Source organism: Lynx canadensis, chromosome A3 (assembly GCF_007474595.2).
Source record: "Lynx canadensis isolate LIC74 chromosome A3, mLynCan4.pri.v2, whole genome shotgun sequence".
NCBI lineage: Eukaryota > Metazoa > Chordata > Mammalia > Carnivora > Felidae > Lynx > Lynx canadensis.
In genome coordinates this window covers 87567706-87592305 of record NC_044305.1, presented here as the reverse complement: position 1 = coordinate 87592305, position 24600 = coordinate 87567706, and the positions used below count along the sequence as shown (strand labels likewise).

Genomic DNA, 24600 nt, shown 5'->3' with positions numbered 1-24600 from the left:
ATTCACCTGTATCATACAGGTAACAATTTTTTAAAAGTTATGCAAAATACTTAGGTAAAAATACTATTTATGTAATCAAATGTTTTCCTGATAGGGAAGGAAGTCCTCACTCTGAAATTAAAAAAACAAAAAAACAAAAAAACTCCACATTTTCTTTCAATATTTTAATTACCACCTTATGTATCACACTAAATCTTTGATCCATCTACATTTTCCATTAAAGTACTTTACTTTTACAAAGTGGCTAGTTCACTTAATGAATAACTAATGAATAATTCCTTGCTAATTAAAAATATTATCATAATGATTTACTGATGCTCCATCTGATCTGGGGACTACTTCTAGATTCTTTCTGTACTACTGACCTTTTGTCTATTTGTGCAACTACATGAAACTATTTTGAAACTTTACCTTTGTAAGGTATTTTATCTGTAACTTTTAACAATGATTTTCTTTTCAGTTTTTCTTTCCTTTGTAATATATATTAATACATTAGTGCTAGTCTGTCCTAATCACTCTTCCTTTGCAGAATTTTCTCGTCCACTCTGTATTATTTATATATAAACAATTAGTTCATCAGGTTTAAAAATCTTAATGGCTGGGCGCACCTGGATCACTCAGTTAAGCATCCAACTCAATTTCGGCTCAGGTCGTGATCTCACAGTTTGTGAGATCAAGACCAGTATCAGGCTGGGAGCACAGAGAGCACAGAGCCTGCTTGGTATTCTCTCTCCCCTCCCCTCTCCCCCCCAACAACATAGTAAACTTTAAAAGAAAATAAAAATCTTAATGGTTGTGTGACACCTATACTTGAATTTAAAAAAATCTTACTGGCGTTTTTACTGGGTTCATAACATTTATCTTCTTTTAGGTTTATCTGTTTTGAGAGGGGGAGAGAGCACAAGTGGGGGAGGGCCAGGGAGACAGAGAATCTCAAGCAGGCTCCACACTGTCAGCGTAGAGTCCAATGTAGGGCTCAACCCACGAATCATGGGATCATGACCTGAGCAGAAATCAAAAGTAGGACACTCAACAGACTGAGCCATCCAGGCGCCCCATAACATTTATGTTCTAATATAAGAAAACAGGCACATTATAATGCTGAAAGGCTTTCTATCAAAGAATAAACGGTTTTCTCACTTAATCATTATTTTATGCCATTCAGTAGTATTTTAAAATTTTCCTTTCGTATCTTTTGTACTTTTTATTATTGTAAATGGAACGTTTTATTAGATTACATGTAAGTGGTTATTCTTTCTACATAATAAAACAATTGAAACCTTATATTAATAAGGTGGCTAATTAGTGAGAGACAGAGCATGAGCAGAGGAGAGGCAGAAAGAGAGGGAGAGAATCCCAAGCCAACTCCATGCTCAGCTCACAGCCCGACATCAGGCTCAATCTTGAGAACCAGGAGATCATGACTAGAGCCAAAATCAAGAGTTGGACACTTCACTAACTGAGCCACCCAGATGCCCCCTTTTTATTTTTTGCTTTTTAGATTTAACAGCATTTCAGTAGACTCTCTTAGGTTTTCCGTAATACATGCATATTTGCAAATAATAATGTTGTAACATACTCTCAAATTTTTACGCCTCTTGACTTTGCACTGGCTAGTGACTATTAGGGTTAAAACAATATTTATGTTAACTGATAGAACTGATGATGAGTATCCCTTCCTTTGTTCCCTTAATGGAGACATTTCTACTAGCCTCACTATTAAACATATGCTGCCTTTTGACTTGATGTATGTGTATGTTCATATGAATATGAGCAAAAGTATATACACACAAAACACTATCATATTAAGAAAGCAGTTGCCTATTTTAAGAATTTTTTTGTTTTTGTTTTTGTTCTTGTTTTTTTAAACGTTTTATTTATTTTTGAGACAGGGAGAGACAGAGCATGAACGGGGGAGGGTCAGAGAGAGGGAGACACAGAATCTGAAACAGGCTCCACGTTCTGAGCAGTCAGCACAGAGCCCGACGCGGGGCTCAAACTCACGGACAGTGAGATCGTGACCTGAGCCCAAGTCGGATGCTTAACCGACTGAGCCACCCAGGCGCCCCAAAATTTTTTTGTTTTTTGATGCTTAGGAGTGGATGTTGAATTCTACCAATATCGATCTCAGCATTTATCTTTCTCTATTTAATTTGGTGAGCTATTTTAACAGATCTCTTAATTTTGAAACACTTTTAAATTTCTGATGCGGTACCTTCTTGGGCATAGCATATTATTCACTTAATGTGCTCACAGCCTCTATATGCTAAAATTTTATTTAAAATTTTACATCAATACTCTTAAATGAAATTGTTCTGTAGTTTTAATTTATTATGATAGCTTTATCACAGCATTTAAAAACATTTAATTTTGAGGGGCGCCTGGGTGGCTCAGTCGGTTAAGCATCTGACTTCGGCTCAGGCCATGATTTCATGGTTTGTGGGTTCGAGCCCCACGTTGGGCTCTGTGCTGACAGCCTGGGGCCTGGAGCCTGCTTCAGATTCTGTGTCTCCCTTTCTCTGCCCCTCCCCTGCTTGAACTCTCTCTCTCTCTCTCTCAAAAATAAATAAAACATTAAAAAAAGAAATTAAAAAAAAATTTAACTTTTTATTTGAAGACAACTGTAAATTCACAAGCAGTTGTAAGAAATAATACAGAAAGATCCCATACACCCTTCACCCAGTTTCCCCTGATGGTAATATCTGGCATAACTATATGCTATATCACAAACAGTAAACGGACATTAATACAATTACCAACATTTTCCCAGTTCTACACATTCATTAATGTGTATTTAGTGCTATGAAATTCTGTCATATACATGTAGATTACTGTGACCATGAGTTAAGATACAGAAAGCTCCATCACAAGGATCTTTCTTACCACCCACTTATAGAAATAGCTACCTGCCTCACTCCTCAATCTGACAACCACAAATCTATTCTCTATGAGACCCATTTTTTTCATCATTCAGTGTAATTCCCCTGCAATCCATCTGAGTGCTGCACGTATCAATAGTTTGTTCCTTTTTATTGCTGAGTAGTATTCCATGCTACAGATACCTCACAATTTAACCATTCACCCACTGAAGGACTTTTGACTTATTTCCAGTTTTTGGCTATTACAAATAAAGAGGCTTCTGACAAAATTCAGCCTCCATTCTTGACTAAAACCCTCAACAAAGTAGGGATAGATGAAACATACCTCAACATCATAAAGGCCATATACAAAGATCCACAAGTAATGTCATCCTCAATGGGGAAAAACTGAGAAACTTTCCCTTACAGTCAGGAACAAGACAAGGATGTCCATGCTCACCACTGCTATTTAACATAGTACTGGAAGTTTTAGCCTCAGCAATCAAGACAACCAAAAGAAATAAAAGGCATCCAAACCCACAAGGAAGAAGTCAAACTTTCACTATTTGCAGCTGACATGATACTCTAGAAAACCTGAAAGACTCCACCAAAAATTGCTAGAAATAATACATGAACTCAGCAAAGTTGCAAGATACAAAATCAATGTGCAGAAATCTGTTGTGTTTCTATACACCAATAACGAAGCAACAGGAAAGGAAATCAAGGAATCGACCCCATTTGCAACTGTACCAAAAATAGCAAGATACTTAGTAATAAACCTAACTAAAGAGGTAAAAGATCTATACTTTGAAAACTATAGAATACTTATGAGAGAAACTGAAGGGGACACAAAGAAATGGAAAAGCATTCCATGAATGCTCATGGACTGGAAGAACAAACATTGTTAAAATGTCTATACTACCCAAAGCAATCTACACATTTATTGCAATCCCTATACAATACCACCAGTATTTTTTGCAGAGCTAGAACAAACAATCCTAAAATTTGTATGGAACCACAAAAGACCCCAAATAGCCAAAGCAATTCTGCAAAAGAGAAACAAAACTGGAAGCATCATGATTCCACATTTCAACCTATACTATAAAGCTGTAATCATCAAGACAGTATGGTACTTGCACAAAAACAAACACAGATCAATGTAACAGAATAGAAAACCCAGAAATGGACCCACAACTATATGGTCAACTCATTTTTGACAAAGCCGGGAAGAATATCCAGTGGGAAAAAAAAGTCTCAGGGGCACCTGGGTGGCTCAGTCGGTTAAACGTCTGACTTAGGCTCAGCTCTTGATCTCACGGTTCTTGAGTTCAAGCCCCACATCAGGCTCTGTACTGACAGCTCAGAGCCTGGAGCCTGCTTCAGATTCTGTGTCTCCCTCTCTCTCTGCCCCTCCCCTGCTCACAGTCTGTCTCTCTTTTATCTCTCTCAAAAAAATAAACATTAAACAATTAAAAACAAAACAAAACAAAATCCAGTCTCTTCAACAAATGGTGTTGGAAAAAATGGACAGCAACGTGCAGAGGAATGAAACTGGACCACTTTCTTATACCATACACAAAAATAAATTCAAAATGGATGAAAGACCTGTGAGACAGAGAACCATCAAAATCCTAGAGGAGAAAACAGGTAGCAACCTCTTTGAACTTGGCCAGAGCAAAGAGTCATATTGCCGAAGGCAAGGGAAACAAAAGCAAACATGAACTACTGGGACTTCATCAAGATAAAAGGCTTCTGCACAGGGAAGGAAACAATCAAAACTAAAAGGCAGCCTACGGAATGGGAGAAGATATTTACAAATGACCTATCTGATAAAGGGTTAGTATCCAAAATCTATAAAGAACTTATAAACTCGACACTCAAAAAGCAATACACAGTTAAGAAATGGGCAGAAGACATTAGAATAGACACTTTCCCAGAGAAGACATCCAGATGGCTAACAGACACATGAAAAGATGCTCAACATCACTCATCACCAGCGAAAACACAAATCAAAACCTAACAATGAGATACCACCTCACACCTGTCACAATGGCTAAAAGTAACAACACAAGAAACAAATGTTGGCAAAGATGTGGAGAAAGGGGAACCCTTTTACACAGTTGGTGGGAATGCAAACTGGTGCAGCCACTCTGGAGAACAGTATGGAGGTTCCTCAAGAAACTAAAAATAGAACTACCCTATGACCCAGCAATTTTACTATTAGGTATTTACCCAAAGGATACAAAAATACAGATTCAAAGGAGCACATGCACCCCAACATTTATAGCAGCATTATCAACAATACCCAAACTATGAAGAGAGCACAAATGTCCATCCACTGATGAAAAGATAAAGATGTGGCGTGTGTGTGTACACGTATGTACACACACACTGGAATAATACTCAGCCATCAAAAAGAATGAAATCTTGCCATTTGCAATGACCTGGATGGAGCTAGAATCAGAGAAAGACAAATAACATATAATTTCATTCATATGTGGAATTTAAGAATCAAAACAGATGAACATATGGGAAGGGGGTCAAAAAGAGAAGAGAGGGAAACAAGCCACAAGAGACTCTAAATGCTAGAGAGCAAATTAAGGGGTGATGGAGCATGGTGGGTAGATGGGCTAGAAGGATGATGGATACTAAGGAGGGCACCTGTTATGAGAAGTACTGGGTGTTGTATGGTAAGTGATAAATCACTGAATTCTACTCCTAAAACCAATATTGCACTGTATGTTAATTAAACGCAGTTTATGAGTTTCAGCCCCCCATCTGGCTCTGTGCTGACAGCTTGGAGCCTGGAGCCTACTTTGGATTCTGTGTCTCCCTCTCTCGTTGCCCCTCCCCTGCTCACGCTCTCTCACTCTCTCTCAAAAATAAATAAACATTAAAAAAAATTTTTTTTTTAAAAGATGCTAAAAATATTCACGCACAGGGTTTTGTGTGAAGAGGTCTTTTGTAAATGTAATTCATCCATGTGGTATAAATGCCCAAAGAGCATAACCACTGGGTGCTATCGTAAGCATATGCTTAGTTTTGTTAAGAACCTGCAATACTTGGGCACCTAACTGGTTCAGTCAGCAGGGAGTGCGGCTCTTGATCTTGGGGTCATGAGTACAATCCCCATGTTGAGTACAGAGATTACTTAAATTCATTAACTTAAAAAAAACTGCAATACTCTTTTCTGTACCATTTTAAATTCCCAATAGCAACTTACAACTTTCTCTACATCCTTAATAGCATTTGGTGTTACGATTTTGTCTAACCCTTCTGATAGGCATATAGTGTCTCTGTCAGCACTGATGTCCATATTAGCCTGCTTTTTCTTGTTTCCCTTCTCTCCGTCTCCAGTTTTAAAGATAGTTTTCCTTTCCTCTGAATGCCACAGGATAGCTGAAATCAAACTAGATTTACTGCTTCCTTAAAGGTTTGTGGAACTCCGATGTGGGAACTATTTGAATCGAGTGCTTTTATTGGGGAAATAAAGGATTGAAAGTCACTCTTTTTTTTTTTTTTTTAATTTTAATTCCAGTGTAGTTAACATCAAGTGTTGTATTAGTTTCAGGAATACAATATAGAAGTTCCATATAATATTCATGCCTGGGTGGCTCAGTTGGTTAGGCGTCTGACTTCAGCTCAGATCATGATCTCATGATTCGTGGGTTCAAGCCCCGTGTGGGGCTGTATTCACAGCTCAGGGCCTGGAGCCTGCTTCGGATTCTGTGACCCTCTCTCTCTGCCCCTCCCCACTTGTGCTCTGTCTGTCTCTCTCTCTCTCTCAAAAATAAACATTAAAAAAGAAGAAAACAGGCTTAGGAAAAAAAAGGAGTTCCATATATTATTCACTGTTCACCAAGATAAGTGAACTCTTAATCCTTTTCACCTATTTCACCCCTCCCCCCATACACCTCTCCTCTGGTAACCATCTGCTTATTCTCTATAGTTAAGAGTTTGTTTTTTGGTTTGCCTCTTTTTTTCATTTGTTCATGTTTTATTTCCTAAAAGAAAAGTCATTTTCATCTAGGAATTGAAAAGCATAAAGAATAAGATACGTTTACTAAAAACAAACAAACAAACAACTAAACCAATAAAATCTTACACAAAAAACATCATTAAATCAAGGATGACAAACTAGAAAATTATGGCTATGTTTGCCCACGGGTTCAGCCGCAACAATATAAACTCAATTTCAGTGTCCCTGTATTCTTCCTCCTACAAATATTCCCTTACTCAGCCAAGTAAAAGAGATAGACTTAACAAACTACTAATACCACGTCACTCAATGTATCCAGTATTACTAGAAGGGAATTGGGAGCTTCTAACTGCCTAGGTGAGTCAGAGAAGGTATCACAAAGAAGTTATATCTGAGATGGGCCATAAAAAATAAATTAGAATTTCCTCCACCTCCACCCTAAAAAAGGAGTCGTAATTAACTTTCTATCTTTAGTACCTTGCACAAGGCCTGGCACCTACTTAAGCAGGTATATAACAAGTGCTTAGTAAGTAAAGTGGAATTCAGACAATTCCAAACAAATGGACAGCATACAGGTGACAAGACACTGAAAAAGTAATCTGGGACAAGCGTAAAGGGTCATTTATTCAACGCTGAAGAATTTGGGCTTTCCCCTGTGGGTCACTAGAAGTGGAATGATCAGATCTGCCTTCAAGAGACTTCTGGGCATCAGTGTGAATAATGAAGTAGAGAGTGGAATATAAACACCAGTCAGGAGGCTACCTTCAAAATTCAAATGTGAAGCAATTAAAACAGTTACAGGTGTGATGCAGCAATAGTGAAAGACATAGTTTGAGGCAGATTTGTGAGAGAACTAGTTTGAATCAGCCACGGATTGGATGAAAAGAGGAAGAATGGTATTTAAGTTTGAACAGGGTTCGGTAGAAGAAAAAAGGACAGGGATAGGATTACTAACAGTTTCCACACTGGAGGATTAGTGGTGACTGTTAGATGACACAAGAAAATGAGAGGAGTAAACTTAAGGGTATAGAGAGGTTTCTGTACATATGCAAAATGTCACTGGTCCTTAAACCTACATGAGAAGAAAAAAAACCAGGAAGACAAGTATGACATAAGAGGAACAGACATTTAGGGAAACAATTAAGGGACGATAAAAGAGCAATCAAAGGAAATGAAAAACAAGTTTTTATTCTCAGAGAGGCAGTTTAATATAGGTGAGAAACTTTGAAATCATACAGTTTTAGATCTGAATCCTAACTCTTCCATGTAACCCTGAATAAGTCATTTAAACTTAAATTATTTACTCTCTTAATCTGTTTTCTCATGTATAAAATGAGAAGGGTGATTTGAAAGATTAAGTGACATAACATAAATTGCCTGGTATTAATTATCATAACCAATGGTAAGTTTCTTTTTCTTGTTTTCTGTCTTCTGGCACAGATTATGCCCCTTGGAAGATTCTTCTAATTAACAAATAATTACCAAATTCTAAACAGTAAATTCTAACTCCAAATCAAACTAACCCTGGATCACCTATCACAGCTCTTCTCACTTTATAAAGCACGTTATTTAGTATTTATTATCTGTCACTTCAAGTAATATGTAAGCTACTTGGAAATAGAGATCTTGCCTATTTGGTTCACTGACATATCCTAACACTTTAAAAAGTGCCTCCTATTATAAGCATACAGTAGGTGCTCAGTATTCTTACTTCTTTTTATTTTTTTTTTAAATTTTTTTTTTCAATGTTTATTTATTTTTGGGACAGAGAGAGACAGAGCATGAACGGGGGAGGGGCAGAGTGAGAGGGAGACACAGAATCGGAAACAGGCTCCAGGCTCCGAGCCATCAGCCCGGAGCCTGACGCGGGGCTGGAACTCACGGACCGCGAGATCGTGACCTGGCTGAAGTCGGACGCTTAACCGACTGCGCCACCCAGGCGCCCCTCTTACTTCTTTTTAATTAGTGATGGGTAACAGTTCTGAAGTTTATCATTCTGATCAAATTATACTTTTGCTTCCTGACTTCTCTTCATCCTGATTTGTGCTTGTAATCAAAGTTCTCTTTAAAACTCCCATTATTAACTTGTCACTGTCCAATCTGACATTGCTGATCTCAAAAAAAAAGGTACCATACACCCTCACCTTTCTCACCTGACATTTTCTCAGTCCTACTTACAGGCTCCTGTCTTTCTATAGTTATATTAGAAGGGAGGAAATACTTGGTTTGAAGCACTTCTCCCTCTACTCATTGCTTTTATGTGTTAGGACCACTCCTAAAATTTAGACCTCAATCTTGACAAACAATTTCTCAGGTATCCCACTTTTAACACCATGTGACTGGCTGACCTAGACAATATGTCCGATAGTCTTTGACAGATGAAATTTATCAACGTTGAAATGTGAGTTCATGGTTTTCCTCAAATTCAAAGAGACCACTGCATCTAAATTTTCCTATTATAATCAATATTGCCACATCTTCTGGTAAAAACCACCTAGCCTAAAACCTTGAACATTTTAAATTATTTTAATTTTAAATTTTATCCACTAAAAAATTCTATATAATAAAAATTCAAATTTTACCACCCCACACCATTTTAATTAACATTATTACATCCAGTCCCTATTACCTTAAAGGGAATCCCAACTGTGTTTTCTCAACAGGATTTTTCAATCTTTCCATTTATCCAATCTATGTAACAATCTAGTGGTTTATTCTCTATGGCAATTTCCCAGAGTCTATACTAATTATCACTAGGTCTTACACAGAAAAAACGGGGAGTACCTTAGCCAAGCTTCATCAACAGTGGGTTAAACAAAGCTAAACAGGTTTCTTTCCTGCCCTGCAGGATTTAATAATGGGAACGTAGTCTATGAAATTTTTTTAAAGGGGGAAAAAAAAAAGAAAAAGCTATAATACAAACTTGATCCAAAGTATCTTCCAGGACTTAGTCTCTAACACACCATATTCTGAGAAATGCTATTAACAGGGTCAAACTTAAAAACTTCCCAACATGACTTTTCAAGGCTTTCTATAACAAAGTGATTCCCCAATTGTTACTTTTATCATCTCCCTAATTGAAGTAATCTTCTGCACCTCTCTATCCCTCCTTCCCCATACATATTACATATGAATTTCTGAATAGAAATCCAGAATACACTGTACACTGGCTTTTCTAAGAGATAACACACAAAAGAATTTAACTTTCTAAATATATTTTATGTCTATTTATTTTAGTTTTTCTGTCTCATCCTTCACTATCAAGCTATCTATTCTTACTAAAGTCAAGACCGTTTGTTTCGGCAATAACTTCTTTCCAAACCTAAACAGACTGAGAAAATGCAGTTTATTGAAACTATATGCAAAATTCACTTAGCTAGATACATAATAAATATCTGCAATGTTTTCCTGAGTACAAAGAAACAACTTCAACACAGAAGTGTAGTGACATCAATTTGTTTGGTCTGTTTTGTTTACTTTTGCACTCTCAGCAAACTTTCAAAATCAAAGGAGACCAATCAAGCAATCTTAACGTATTTTTATGTTTTGTCTTATTGGTAGGAGATGGAAGGAGGTACTATGGTAGGTATTTTACACACACTACCTCACTGAATCTTTATGTACTAAATATTAACCACTAGCTTAATACAGAGACCAATATGGATCCCTTTCACTAAAGCACAATAAACAATGTTTTTCTACTATCATCTTGCAAGAAGTTTTTAGTAAACTGACAAAATATACTCATTTGGAGGAGTATTAAAAGTAACTTACCAGCAGCACCTGAAGTCACAGTATCAACAGCTTTGGAAGCATCTAGATCTTTTCTATTGAAAAGAAAAAAATTAGGCAAAGATTGAAATTTTAAGTTCTAAAACTTTTAAAGATGCAAAACTTAGATCTAAAAAAGTTCAGGGATGCCTGGATGGCTCAGTAGGTAGAGCACGAGACTCCTAATCTCAGGGATGGGAGTTCAAGCCCCACACTGGTCACAGAACTTATTTACTTACATACCTATATACGTAAATATTTTAAAATTTAAAGTTTAATGTATTCATTTTGAACAATGTCCCATTTAAACTGGAGTCAGGGTAATAAAATATATTAAAAATGCAGTTGTATAAAAATTTTAAAATTTTAATTCATATGCCCATTCATTCTAGCATTATAAAGTCATGGAATTACTTACTTTAAAGTAGATGCAGCTGTTTTCTTTGAATCTGATGCTTTTTTCTTCACCTCTTTGTTCTATGAAAAAGATTTTGAAAAAGAAAAAATTAGTTTTTTCCCCCAAATACAAAAGGCAATTTAGAAAGTACACAAGAGTACAAGAAATTTAACAAAAAACATTATTATGAAATTCAGATCAATTTAACATATATTTATTGAATTCTCACTAATTGCCAAGCACAATTTTAGGCACTGGAGAGTAGTGAATAAAACAAAGACCCTGCTCTCAAACGAGTTTAACTTCAAAGGGTAAGGAAAGAAAGACCATAAGGAAATTAAAAATATGTATATATCTGTTAGCAACAAGTGCTATGGAGAAAAATAACAGAAGAGGGAAACAGAAGCTCTTGTTGAGGATGAGAAGCTGTGCAACTTTCAATAAGTTATGCAAGTCGCACTGAAAAGGTGATATACGAGCAAACACCTAAAGGAGATAAGAGAGCAAGCGAATCCTTGTATTGAAAGCATTCCAGACAGAAGGAACAGCAACTGTAAAAGACTTTTGAGATCCATGCCTATTAGCTTAAGGAGTATAAAGGATGCTTGGGGTTGGAAGTAGAGGATAATTTTAGTTATATGCAAGTTGGGTTTCCTGAATGTATCCACCATGTCTTTCGTCTTCACCATTTTAAACTCTTTAATATTCACGAATAGACTTTAAGTTCCAAGAAGGGTGAAAGCACATCTGTCTTGGGGCGCCTGGGTGGCTCAGTCGGCTAAGCGCCTGACTCTTGATTTCGGCTTAGGCAATGATCTCACAGTTCCTGAGTATGAACCCTGCATGGGGCTCCATGCTAACAACATGAAGGCTGCTTGGATTCTGTCTCTCCCTCTCTCTCTTTCCCTTCCCTGCTCATGCTCTCTCTTAAAGTAAACATTTTTTTTTTTTTTAAAGAAAGCACCTCTGTCTTGTCACCACTATATCTTCTGCAGATACCACAATGCCTGACACATAACAGATTTTTAAGAAATAGTTTTTCAATTAAAATGAAATCAAATTCTCATCTGAATTCTGATTGTATCTTTGGTTTTATCTCCTTGTTACTCATTAGAATTTTCTATAATGCTCAAACGACTGATCACTGTTTCCCAGCATTGCTTTTCATTTCCGTGCAATCTTCTTGGATCTTAGCTGACTGCTTGCTCTAGGTTTTAGAAGTCACGTCTCCATGAATTTTGCCAAAACATACTAAATTAAAATTTTTTAAGTCTTGTTGTTTTTGTTTTGTTTTTGCAGAGTTGAGCTGCAGCACTATTTCGTAGTTGCAATGGAAAATCTGATACTTTTTTCTAGATCAAGTGCTCCTGCTTCTTTAAATAAAATTCTAGGAGTATGGACCACAATGGTCCATTTCTCTGGGGAAAAAAAACAATGCTTGCTTTCATCAGATTCTTGGTAGTGGCGGTGGAGAAAGCAGCTCAAAAATGTTTTAAGAATCAGTATTAAAGATTACACTGACTTATAACTAAAGGTAATTAAGTTTGTTAGAGTTGTGCAGACTCATTTTAATCCTTCAGGTTTAAATATAGGGATGTGGGAAATTTTCATCTTTTCTGTATCATTTATTGATTCAAAGTAGCAAAATGGAGAGAATATTCTTTGAATCACAGCCAGAATCAAAGGCAGTCTTTAAATATTTTTTTTCATGTTTATTTATTTCTGAGACAGAGAGAGACAGAGCATGAGAGGGGGAGGGGCAGAGAGAGAGGGAGACCCAGAATCGGAAGCAGGCTCCAGGCTCCAAGCTGTCAGCACAGAGCCCGATGTGGGGCTCGAACTCACAAACCGTGAGATCATGACCTGAGCCGAAGTTGGTCACTCAACCGACTGAGCCACCCAGGCGGCCCAGAATCAAAGGCAGTCTTAACCTGAAACGTCAAATGTGGACAGAAAACCTGTCTTGGTTTGACTATTCACGCCAAAAGTAAGATCTGGACCAAGAAAGCAGTAGCACTGCCCTTCTTTTTCCTAGTTTGGGTTCCCAGCCTGTTTTTGGCTTGCTCTGGCAAGAAAGTTTGATTCTCCCCCTGTGGTAAAAGGCCAAGAAGGTTATCTATACACTTCCAATCTGAAAAAGCCATAGCTGGAATCCTGCATGGGATTTTCCTCCAGTCAATCCCTAGGAATGATGCTAGATTAGGACAGAAGAATCAGGAGTTAGCTTTGTAAGGCTCCTTCAATTCAGCACCACCCAAACTATATTTAGTTGAAGAAAAACAATATTTTTGACATGTAGAGTGCATATTTTCTAGTTTCTAGTGCTGATAGTTTCCCCTATTCATTACTATGAAAATCAGAATGGTAAATATGGATGGGCTTTTCTTGGACCTCTGTTGTTACCTTACCAAACTTATCAAAAAGCTATCCAAGAGAATTATTTTAATCTTACTGAAATATTCTAATAACCTAGATGTATCCTTATTCGCCCATTTCCCCAGATTAAATTTTTCAGTATTAAATAAGACTGATCTCCCCAGTTTTCACAATTGAATGATCGGTCAGGTCTCGTTTGAGAGTAAGAGCCATTTCTCCTTCCTATTCTCAAGTTTGCGTATGTACCCAAAACCATTACTATTATTATAGTAGCCTGATGGACTAAATAAGTATTTTAACTGGACCTCATTGATTTTTTTTCTCTTCTTCCCTTTAATCAATCTGCTAAGCTTTCTTTCTTTCCCTTCTTCAGTCATTTGCCTAGTTCATTCTGCAGATCACTCCCAAATGAATCTAATCCATTTTGTGTCACAGCCCTGTTCAAAACCTGGAATAACATTTAACTGTCTTCAGGATAAAGTTTATGTTCTTAAATTATGCATGCAATTCTTGCTTCTCACTCCACCTCTGCAACTAGAGGAAGTTATATGTCACTGTTCTGGTAAATCAATTGTAGATAAAAGTTGCTCAGGAACTTATTCTTTCAAAAAAAAAAAATCAAAACCCATATTGCTTTTGATTTTTATCCCTTTCTTTCTGCTTGGAAGATAAAAATGGTGCCAGAAGGTATGGCAACCATCTTCATCAACGGAGGATGAAAAGTACATGCTAAAGGTGGTGGATCAGAAAAACAAAAAAGCTGGGTTCCTGATGACACGGAGCTCCTGTACCAACCGTGTACCACCTACCTTCAGACTTTCTGTTAGGAGATAAATAAACCTCTCATTTATTTCATAAACTACTGGTGAAATTTTCTGTTAGCGGAAAATATAAGAAATTCTAAGTAATAAAATTGGTAATAATTAAGGTTATCATAAAATTCATTATTCAAGATAGGACAATGGAAATAAAGAGATGGCATGTCACAGATGTAAACCAGGATCATGGGTTACTTAGTAAGTAATCAGAAAACATAAAATTAAAAAATATAGATGCTTTATCAAAAAGCAATTTAACTAGTATTTATGATATATACAAATAAATGTAAGAAATAAACTTAACACCCCCTCCAAAATGTACATTATGGAAACTTTACAAAAGAACATTAGGAAAAGAAACTAAATGAGGTCTAAATAAACAGAGACAAGCCATCTTTCTAAACAGAAAGAGTTAGTATTATAAAAATTTCAATACACAATACAGTATCAGTTAAACTGCCAAAAAGAGTTTTCAGGAGAACTTAAACTGATTCTAAAACCAATACGCAGGAGTAAATGTTCAAGATTAACTAAATTTAAATAAGGAACAAAGAAAAAAGATTCTATCAGAAAGACAGGCAATTATATAAAATTATAATAACTGTAATAATAACTGAAATCATGTATTATTGGAACAGAAATAAACAGACTGAGCTAACAATAGTCTGAAACAGATCTATATATGCAGGGCAATTTATACACATAAAGATAGTTTTTGAAATCAATGAAGAACCAATTAGGTACAAATGGTGTTCGGCTAATTGGGTCTCCATTTTGGAAATAATGTTGATCCCAATAACACATTATACCACAATTTATACATTAAAATAATAATGGAAGCATATCTTCTTGGCATTGGTATAGAGAAGGTCTTCTAAAACAAGAGGAAAGCAAAAAAGCAAAAGCCATTAAGAGGGAAAAAAATCAACGTTGAGTACACTGAAACTAAAAACTTCATATATGGATATACATACAAACAACACAGAGGAAGAAAATACATAGTACAAAATTAGTATCTAAAATCATTAACACCCCCAAATGAAATTTTTAAAGTTTATTTATTTTAAGAGACAGAGAAAAAGATGGCGTGCAAGGGGGAGGGGCAGAGAGAGAGGGAGAGAGAAAGGAACCTAAGAAGGTTCCTCGCTGTCAGTGCAGAGCCCAACACAGGGCTCGAACTCACAAACTATGAGATCATAAACTGAGCCGAAATCAAGGCAGACACTCAACCAACTGAGCCACCAAGGCGCCCCCAAACAAAACTTTTTAATAGTTTTTTAAAAAGTCTTTTAAAAAATACAACCTAAAAGACAGATGGGAACAGATATTCATAGCTCATTAAAATAGTAATTAATAGCTAATAATTATAATAGCTATAATTAATCTACATATACTAACATGGTTAGAGCTCCAAATCACTGATTGAAAAGTGCTACAAGGCCCCTATAAAGTAGGCATTCTTCAGCAAATATAATAATTACATGAAAAGAATACTCGTGAACAAAGCAAAGCTTACTGAATATTTCTAAGTACTTTCACAGACATTACCAATGGTTAAACTAAAGCATAAAAAATGTCTAGAAAGACTAAACTCATAAATATTAATACTTCTAAGGAAACACAAGTCCCAAAAGACTATATACACTCTATAATTGTTTATTTAAAGTTCAAAATAGGCAAAACTCAACTATAGTATTAGAAATCAAGTTAAGGATTACTTTTAGGCAGAAAGGACGGTGTAAGAATTCAGAAGATGTATGCAAGGGGCTTCCAGGATGTAGTCAATGTTAGTTTGTGACCTAGGTAGAGGTTTCACAGATGTTTGCTAACTTTGTTAAGTATTTTCTCCTGCTCTACTGCTTGCCATTTAATACTGTTTATAGTGCTATTTATATAAAGTTGTTAATTTCAATATATTTTAATCTATATTAAATCTGCTGAGTGAACATACAATCTGCTGAGTGAACATTTATGTTTTATGCCTTTTATGTATGTATCATACTTTATTTTATTTTTACTGAGAGAGAGAGAGAGAGAGAGAGAGAGAGAGAGAGAGAGAGTCCACGTACAAGCAGGGGAGGAAGAGGCAGAGAGAGACAGAGACAGAAAATCCCAAGCAGGGTCTAGGCTCAGTGCACAGCCCGATGCAGGGCTTGATCCCACAATCCGGGGGTTATGACCTGAGCCATGCTTAACCAACTGAACCACCCAGGCGCCCCTGTTCGTATCATCAAATTAATCAACAACAATGAAACATGTGTGATCTAAATCCAGTTTACCTGTGATTTTTTCTTTCCTGGAACACATATTTTCACATTTTTCCCTTTTATCAGAAGAGGTGTTGTTTCAATATACTTCATGACTGCTGTAACTGCCTCTTTAAATTCCATTTCCAAGTAAGCCTAAATAAAATGTATTATACTGTTAGTCAAAAATCTAACTCAAAATTCTCTGTATGACTTGGTACTTTTTGTGGAACATAAAACTATGAAATTACCTCAACTCCTGGTTCCTTTTACCTCTTTTTGTTTTGCTCAAGTGTCATTTGATCTCTATGGTGTTTTCGCACATGAAATGGGACATTTAACCTTATAGAATTTCTACACTATTACCAAGAAAGGACGGGGAAAACAGGGGTCCATGGCAGGCTTGTGGAACCATGAGACATAGGAGGCATGGCTGAGTAACCAGAGAAGGCAAGATCTGGTCTAGCGGCTTTAAGTCTGACATTTTTAAGTTTCTTGCAACAATGAACACTACCAACTATGTTCTCCTGTTTTGTCTCACAATTTTTTTTAAAATTTTTTGTAGTGTTTATTTATTTTTGAGAAAGAGAGATAAAGTGCAAGCAGGAGAGGGGGAGAGAGAGAGGGAGACACAGAATCTGAAGCAGGCTCCAGGCTCTGAGCTGTCAACACAGAGCCTGATGCGGGGCTCAAACCCATAAACCCACAAACCCACAAACCGTGAGATCATAACCTGAGCTGAAGTCGGACACCTATCCAACTGAGCCACCCAGGCGCCCCTTGTCTCACGATTTTATGTTCTACTTAGTCTGGGGTTGTTCATAATTTTAATGAACTTTACTGTGTGAGGCATAGGAATACAATACACATGTAAAAAGTATGGTACACCAAAGTCATTTTTTGCTATAATCTTACCAGTGTGTAAAGCAATGGAAAGCGAACTATAACCCGTCACCTGTTTTCACAAGTAGTTTTTCTGAACAAACCCATGCCCATTCATTTGTATATTATTTATGGCTACTTTTGTATTACAATGGCAGTGTTGAGTATCTTCAATCTTACAGCAAAGCCTAAAATATTTACTATCAGGCCCTTTACAGAAAAAGTTAACCAATCCCTGTTGTAAAGGATATAAAACAGTATGCTGGGACCTTGTTCACTGGAATCTAATCATTTACATTAACTCTCAATTATTAATTATATATGTAGTAAAAGCTACTAAAAGATCCAACATCAGTCTTTATCAAGTAATAACTTTGTATGCATTTTGAGAACAGAGACTCACTTCTTTTCTATAAGGAACAATGAGGACATCATTAACTTTTCCAAATGGTTGAAACATTTTCCTAATCTCTTCTTCAGTACAGCCATCCTCTGGTAATTCAGATATAAGAAGAACTGAACCATAATGCGAAGACTGGTCTTTCCGAAGCTATATTTGAATGAAAGAAAATTTTTAAAAAACTGAATTAAGCTGTGAAGTACAATAATAATTCCCAATATAATTTCTGCTACCATTAACCTTAGTCCTTTAAGCAGACTCTTCTAAATATTTTAGCACAATTAAAAAAAATTTTAAATGCTGAAGTAGTAAAAACTGTTTTATATTTTACCACTCAACCCTAACAGTGGTCAGAGTTTATACATACACAATCACAAATGCTCTTTTCTGTTTAGAAGCATTTTATAATAAACAAGACCTATGGAATAATCTAAAACTACTGAAGAATAGTTTTCTATATGAATCTACAAGGCCTATCACTAATGAAGCTGAAATTACAGCTTTGTTAACTCTGTGTTTTAATAATTGAAATGATATCGGGGCGCCTGGGTAGCTCAGTCAGTTAAGCATTCAGCTTCGGCTCACACCATGATCTCATAGTTCATGAGTTCAAGCCCCACATGGAGCTGTCTACTGTTAGCACAGAGCCCACTTTGGATCCTCTGTCATCCCCCCCTGCCCCCCACCTCGCACTCTATCTCTCAAAAATAAACAAAAAAACTAAGATTTCTAAAAAATAATAATAATAATTGAAATGATATGTAGGGGCACCTGGGTGGCTCAGTCAGTTAAGTATCCGACTTCAGCTCCGGTTATGATCTCACAGTTTGTGGGTTCAAGCCCTGTGTTGGGCTCTATGCTGACAGGTCAGAGCCTGGAGCCTGCTTTGGATTCTGTGTCTCCCTCTCTCTCTGCCCCTCCCCAGCTCATGCTCTGTCTCTGTCTCTCAAAAATAAATTTTAAAACGTTAAAGAAATGATACCTAGGTAAGTATAACATTTAAAAAGATTCATATAAAATATGTATAAAACCTGAATACCCTGCAATATGAAATTTTTCACCTATGTCAAAAACTGTCTCCCTCTCTCTCTCCCTCTCTCAAAAATAAACAAACATTGAAAAAGTTCCACTGCCACCATCTACAAGTCCTGGGAAAAAATGAAAAGAACATTAAACATTAATTTAGCCTATTCCCCATATTAAAAATTTCTTCCCAACACTTCAAAATTGTGTAATTACAGGTAGATCATTTTAAGTGTATCCTTCTAAATATAAGCTCTTTGAAGGCAAGGAATTAGAACTGTTGAAAATATTTAGACAAGTTAAGAGTAATATGCACCTAAATACCTGAAGATTTGTTAATACTACAACACACTAAACATCTGATAATTTGGCCTAAAATTAGCAATTACCCTAATGTTTTCCAGATGATTCATATACTATTTACTATAATAGTAATTAACATATGTAATAAAAATAATACCTCAGGATTATAACTAACAGTCAAAATACAGTCAAAATACACCAATAAATCAGTACCAGAAAATAAGCTGTTCTACACTGGACAAGAGTATTTGACTTCTGAACTATACTTCAAAAAAGTAAAAAAATTGATTAAAAATGATCAATTCTCACTAGAGACTTGTACAGCTTACAAAAACTCATTTATATTGCTGGTGATTACATTCACCTTACCCGCCAAAGAGCAAAACTCATCACAACAACCTGTTTGTGTGGCTAGCCAAAAACCACCAAACCACCGAAATGTTCTCATTTTTGTTACATCAAATGCCAAACCTCCAGGATTTATTTGTAAGCTATGAGATTTTGAATTATTGGGCTTTTACTAAATTCATAAAACCAATCAATAAAATATTCCATATCAACATACTTCAAGTCACAATTTCAAACTTTTAAAATATGAAAATAAAAAATTCAAGCAACTTTTTCTGTCATAATAAGACATGTATATACACAATTGCACTAACAATTCAAGAACTACTGACCTTACGCTGGAGAGAAACAGCTTTATCAGACACTTGTTTACATTCTGGTAATGTGTCATCTTCGATATTCTTGACTTTGTAACGAGTAGAATGTCCCCCTAAATTTGAATCACTCTTTGTAGAGTTTGTAGATTTTACTGATGGCTTTGATCCACTGCCAGTTTTAGGCTTTTGTGCTGGTGAGTGTCCTTTATCAACTGCTTCAAGATGCTTCTGTTTACTGAATTCTGACCCATGCCCGGATCGTTGTACTACATCTTCTAATGCTTTTTTTCTATCTAGTAAAAAGGACATAAATGAAACTTCAACTGAAAAGAACTTAAGATGGAAACTATCTCATCACATTAGTAAAGAAAAAGGAAGAACTCAAATGCCCAAATACTTATCACATAGAGCCACTGTCAGACCAAACAGGAAGCAAATACACACAAAAAAATTCTGAGTTTTCAATTCTTCACTCATGAGCTTGAGTGGTCCTCAAACTTCTGATTTCAGAATCCCCCTTCACTCTTAAAAACTGAGGACTCCAAAGAGTTTCTGTGTTAAATTTATCAGTATTTACCATATAAGAAATTGAAATCAAAATTTTAAAATATTTACTAATTCATTTAACAATAATAATCTCCTGTGTTAGCATAAATAACATTTTTATGAAAAACAACCTTAATTCTCAAACAAAAAATTAGGTGGAGGAGTAGCACCACTGTGTATTTTCCCAAAGATATTCATGTTGCACTTAAAACCTGCTTCTGCATCCAGTCTGATAGATACATTATTTTGGTTGAAATGTATAAAGAAAATCCAGCTTCACAGACATGTAGTTGGAAAAGGGAAGATGCTGGAGACCTATAAAAAGATCTCAGAGGAAACATATTGAGATATTTCTAGAAAGGTCACTAAACCAATATTAAGACACAGATTGAAAATATGAAAAATACCAAAAAAATTTTAAATTAACTCATGGCCAAACTAAGATGTTTGCCTAGCCATGGTTTTTAAATTTGATTCTGGGTAGACAGATAAACTCTCCCAAATTTCTTCTGATAGTTAATAAAAGAAGATCAGACTAGGTTGGGATGTGGGTCAATTTCACATAGAAATTCTAAACACAGAAATGAAATATTCCATTTTATTAGAAGGGCTAAGGCAAATAGCGCAAAATGTCAACTTTGGTTAAATCTTGACAGTAGCATACACGTCACCATTTCAAACTTATTAAAAATATAGAAATAAAAAATTCAAAAAAAAACCAACTGAAAAATTCAGTCAAAATAAGTAGATCTATTATTCACATCCATAAGTGTACCTGATGATTTCACTGATCTCCGTGATGTCCTTTCAGGGCTAACTGATCGATAGCATTTTGGACTACCTCTAAATGGATTTCTCATTCGATATGGTGAACGGGATCTGGATCTGTATCTAGAAATGAAACGATGGCAAATTCTTGGACTTCGACTTCTCGGTCTGTATATATAGCGTATTGGGCTTCGAGATCGACGGAATCTGTGACTTGAGCTTGATCTCCTAGAATGTCTAGGACTGGGGGAATGAGAACGTCTTCTTGGAGTTTCATTTTCTTTTCTATTGCCTTCATTTCTACAAAGAATGGGTGAGGGGGGATCAAAAGATTCAGCAATTTAATGTAAATTTAGGTTATATTAAATAACAAAAGTCACTTTTTTTTAATGTTTATTTTTATTTAGAGAGAGAAAGCGCCAGTGGGGAGAGGGCAATGAGAGAGGGAGAGAGAGAATTCCAAGGAGGCTCCGTGCTGTCAGCGCAGAGCCCAGTGCAGGGCTCAAACCCACAGTGAGATCATGACCTGAGCCAAAACCAAGAGTCGGATGCTTAACCAACTGAGCCATCCAGGCATCCCCCGAAGTCCCTTCTTAACAACAGGTTATTAACAATACCAAACTCTGATACCATATATTTATTTAAAACAAAAAACCTATGTTATGGTGCAATTCAGCCTTGTAGATAAATAAGAAACAAATGTTTATCCCTCTAATTGCTTGGATCCCAGTTTTGCTAATACACAGACAATACCCTTCATCATTTTCCTGAGCTTTTCCTATATCACAATATAGACAATTATGTATTGAAAGTATTAAGTTATATAAAGAATTTAAGAAACGACTTACATGAACAAATGCTTTTCAACAATTTTTCCTGAGAGATTATACCAGCTACAAATATTAAAGTCTTTGACTGCTGTACTTGTATATACATACATTAAATAGGTACCTCCTAGGGAATATAAAGCTTAATGAAACCATTCCTAGCCTTCAAGGCATTTATAACATAAGATCCCCGAAACATAAAATAACAAACGCATAAAGTATCTTCAGGAAAGACTAAAAAAAATAAAAACCAGAAGTTCACAGAGGTGAGCTATCATACTTAAGCTGGGTAATTAAAGATTCATAGAGATTGCTGCATTTGTCTGATGTTTCAAAGTGAAAACAATCAAAACAGGAACTCAAAAAGAATACCTTTAAAAAAAAATACCTGTTTACTTTTAAGAGAAAAATTAAGTCTCAACAACACCACTATTCAAAAAAGAATTACCTTCTTGATGGGAGGATCTCAGGATTCCAATCAGGATACCTATTTTGAGAATAAACAGTATTAATGAACAGTTGAAATGAGACTATAAGTTTCAATTAATCTTTCCCTGCAATGTATCAGGACTATTCAAAACCTAAGTTTACATAATTTATTAGTAGATTAATATATGAAAATTTTCTTGGAAGTAAAATATTTGAGTGTCTAATTCAAGAAATAATCAAAGCATTACTCTAGTAGGCATTTCAAGGAAAAGAAACACATTCTCAATTTTGAAGACTTCAAAATTTACTTAAGTAAAATAGGGAATACACATAAAAGTGTGTAAAGAGGTACAGAATAGGTACATGACACAAGTTTAGGTAGAGGTTAAAAGACAAAAACAGTTCATGCACTTTGCAGAACTCCAGGGGACACAATTCTATAGAATACAACATGTATGGAGCCCTTTACACTGTACCTAGTGGTTATCGAAAAGACACATCTGGTGGGAAGAATCGGGAGAATTTGCAGAAAAGGCTGTTTTCCAGGTAGCCCTTTAAGGTCTACCAATAGGCATGGATCAAGGTAGGTTTCATTAAGTGGCGATACATAAAAGAATTTAGAGGCAAAATAAGTATTCTATTCCAGGAACTGGTCTGGCTGCAGCATGGAAATGATGAAAAGCAATTATGAGGGGAAAAACCTGCAACGGTGGCTCAGAATTACAAATGGTGAAGGTCCTAAAGGTAAGGAGGGTGCACATTAAGTAAAAGGCAATAGGGGACCAATAAACATTTCTGAAATGCAAGAGAACACAAGAATTTTTCACAACGACTAGAAATAAATATCTGGAATTATGGGGAAAGATGAGGACTAAGATACTGAAAAATCAGGCATGCAGAAGTCACATATAGCACAAAGACTGTGTGAGACTAACAGAGAATACAGTTTATAGGAAAAAAGGGGCTGAGGACACCAACACTCAAGAGTAACGCAAAGACAAACCAATAAAAGAGATTAAGAAACCACAGTAAAAAAAGTAGAAGGAACAGTAACATCATAGAAGTCTAAGAAAAAGACATCTTCATCCGCAACTTTTCTAGAGAATCTGAACTTGGAAGGTTAATTGGAAATTTTGGAAAAAATTTTAAATTGGAAATTAAATCATTAAGCCAATTAATATTCAAAAACACAATTTCAATAACCAAGAGGAGCGCCAGGTAAGGAAATGGAAGCAGCCGACTCTTACAGCAAGTCACCTGGCAGGAAAATAAAGTCAGGTCAAAACCACAGTAAGGTAAAACGGCTTTTATTTGTTACTATTTGTCTCAGACAATGTTAGCAGGTTAACTCAACAGCAATTCTCAACTTCCTTTTCACTTGCCTGCCTCTACTACAAAGGCTAAAAAAAGCTAAATATTTGCTTTCCTAGCCTCCTTAGAACATAGCCAGTGATAGGTTCAAACGAATGAGACATAGGTGCAAAACCACTGGCAAAATTCTTCCTGCTTCTTGCCCCCTTCTTCCTGCTTTGAGAAACATGATGCCTAAAGCATCTTGTAACTATAAGGTGACAAACTATGAAGACAAAAAAAAAGTTAACTTTAACCCAGCATATCCATCACCCAGCATCAACAATTGTCAAAACATGAATAACTGTTTCATTTACACTTACCCTTTACTTTATTACCATCTAAGAAGGTAAATTTCTGGTCTATGATATAACATTTAACAATAAGACCTCTAGGGCACCTGAGTGGCTCAGTTGGTTAAGCATCTGACTCAGTTTCGGCTCAGGTCATGATCTCACAGTTCACAGGTTCGAGCCCCACATCCGGCTCTGTGCCAATAGCACAGAGCTGCTTGGGATCCTCTCTCTGTCCCTCCCCTGCCTGCACACGCGCTCTTTCACTCAATCTCTCAAAATAAATAAATAAACTTTACAAATAAACAAATCAATCAATAAAAGCAAGACCTCTGGAAGCGCTTAGCTAGCTCAGTCAGTAGAACATGTGACTCTTGATCTCAGGGCTGTGAGTTCGAGCCCCATGTTGGGTGTGGAGATTACTTAAAAATAAAATCTTAAAAAAAAAAAAGGCAAGCCCTCTGGAATCAAACAATGCTAGGTCTAAGTATACATGCTGACATTTAATGACCATGCATCTGAAACCCAGTTACTTAATGTGAGTAAGCTTTAGCTTTCTCACATGTACAATGCTAGAAATATAGCTGCTTGTCAACACAGAGGTTATTAAGTTCCTTGAGCTCTCCAGTTTATGGATTCACAAGATCTTGAGGGCCACTGTTCAAGAGT

The 24600-nt window shown here is 36.1% G+C and overlaps 1 protein-coding gene across 11 annotated transcripts in view; it reads right to left on the bottom strand.

Moving 5' to 3' along the window:
- ZNF638 (zinc finger protein 638) overlaps positions 1 to 24600 on the bottom strand; it is an 86427-nt gene that overhangs the window by 36353 nt on the left and 25474 nt on the right. For 8 of the 11 annotated variants that reach the window (XM_030310812.2, XM_030310805.2, XM_030310808.2 and 5 more), the window contains exons 4-10: positions 22308 to 22346; positions 21040 to 21332; positions 19734 to 20011; positions 17731 to 17877; positions 16479 to 16601; positions 11027 to 11085; positions 10612 to 10664 (exon numbers count right to left, since the gene is read on the bottom strand). In XM_030310812.2, the coding sequence (XP_030166672.1) occupies positions 10612 to 10664; positions 11027 to 11085; positions 16479 to 16601; positions 17731 to 17877; positions 19734 to 20011; positions 21040 to 21332; positions 22308 to 22346 (992 nt within the window). The remainder of the gene's footprint in view (positions 1 to 10611; positions 10665 to 11026; positions 11086 to 16478; positions 16602 to 17730; positions 17878 to 19733; positions 20012 to 21039; positions 21333 to 22307; positions 22347 to 24600) is intronic. The other 3 variants (XM_032592665.1, XM_030310806.2, XM_030310811.1) reach the window with 2 other exon arrangements.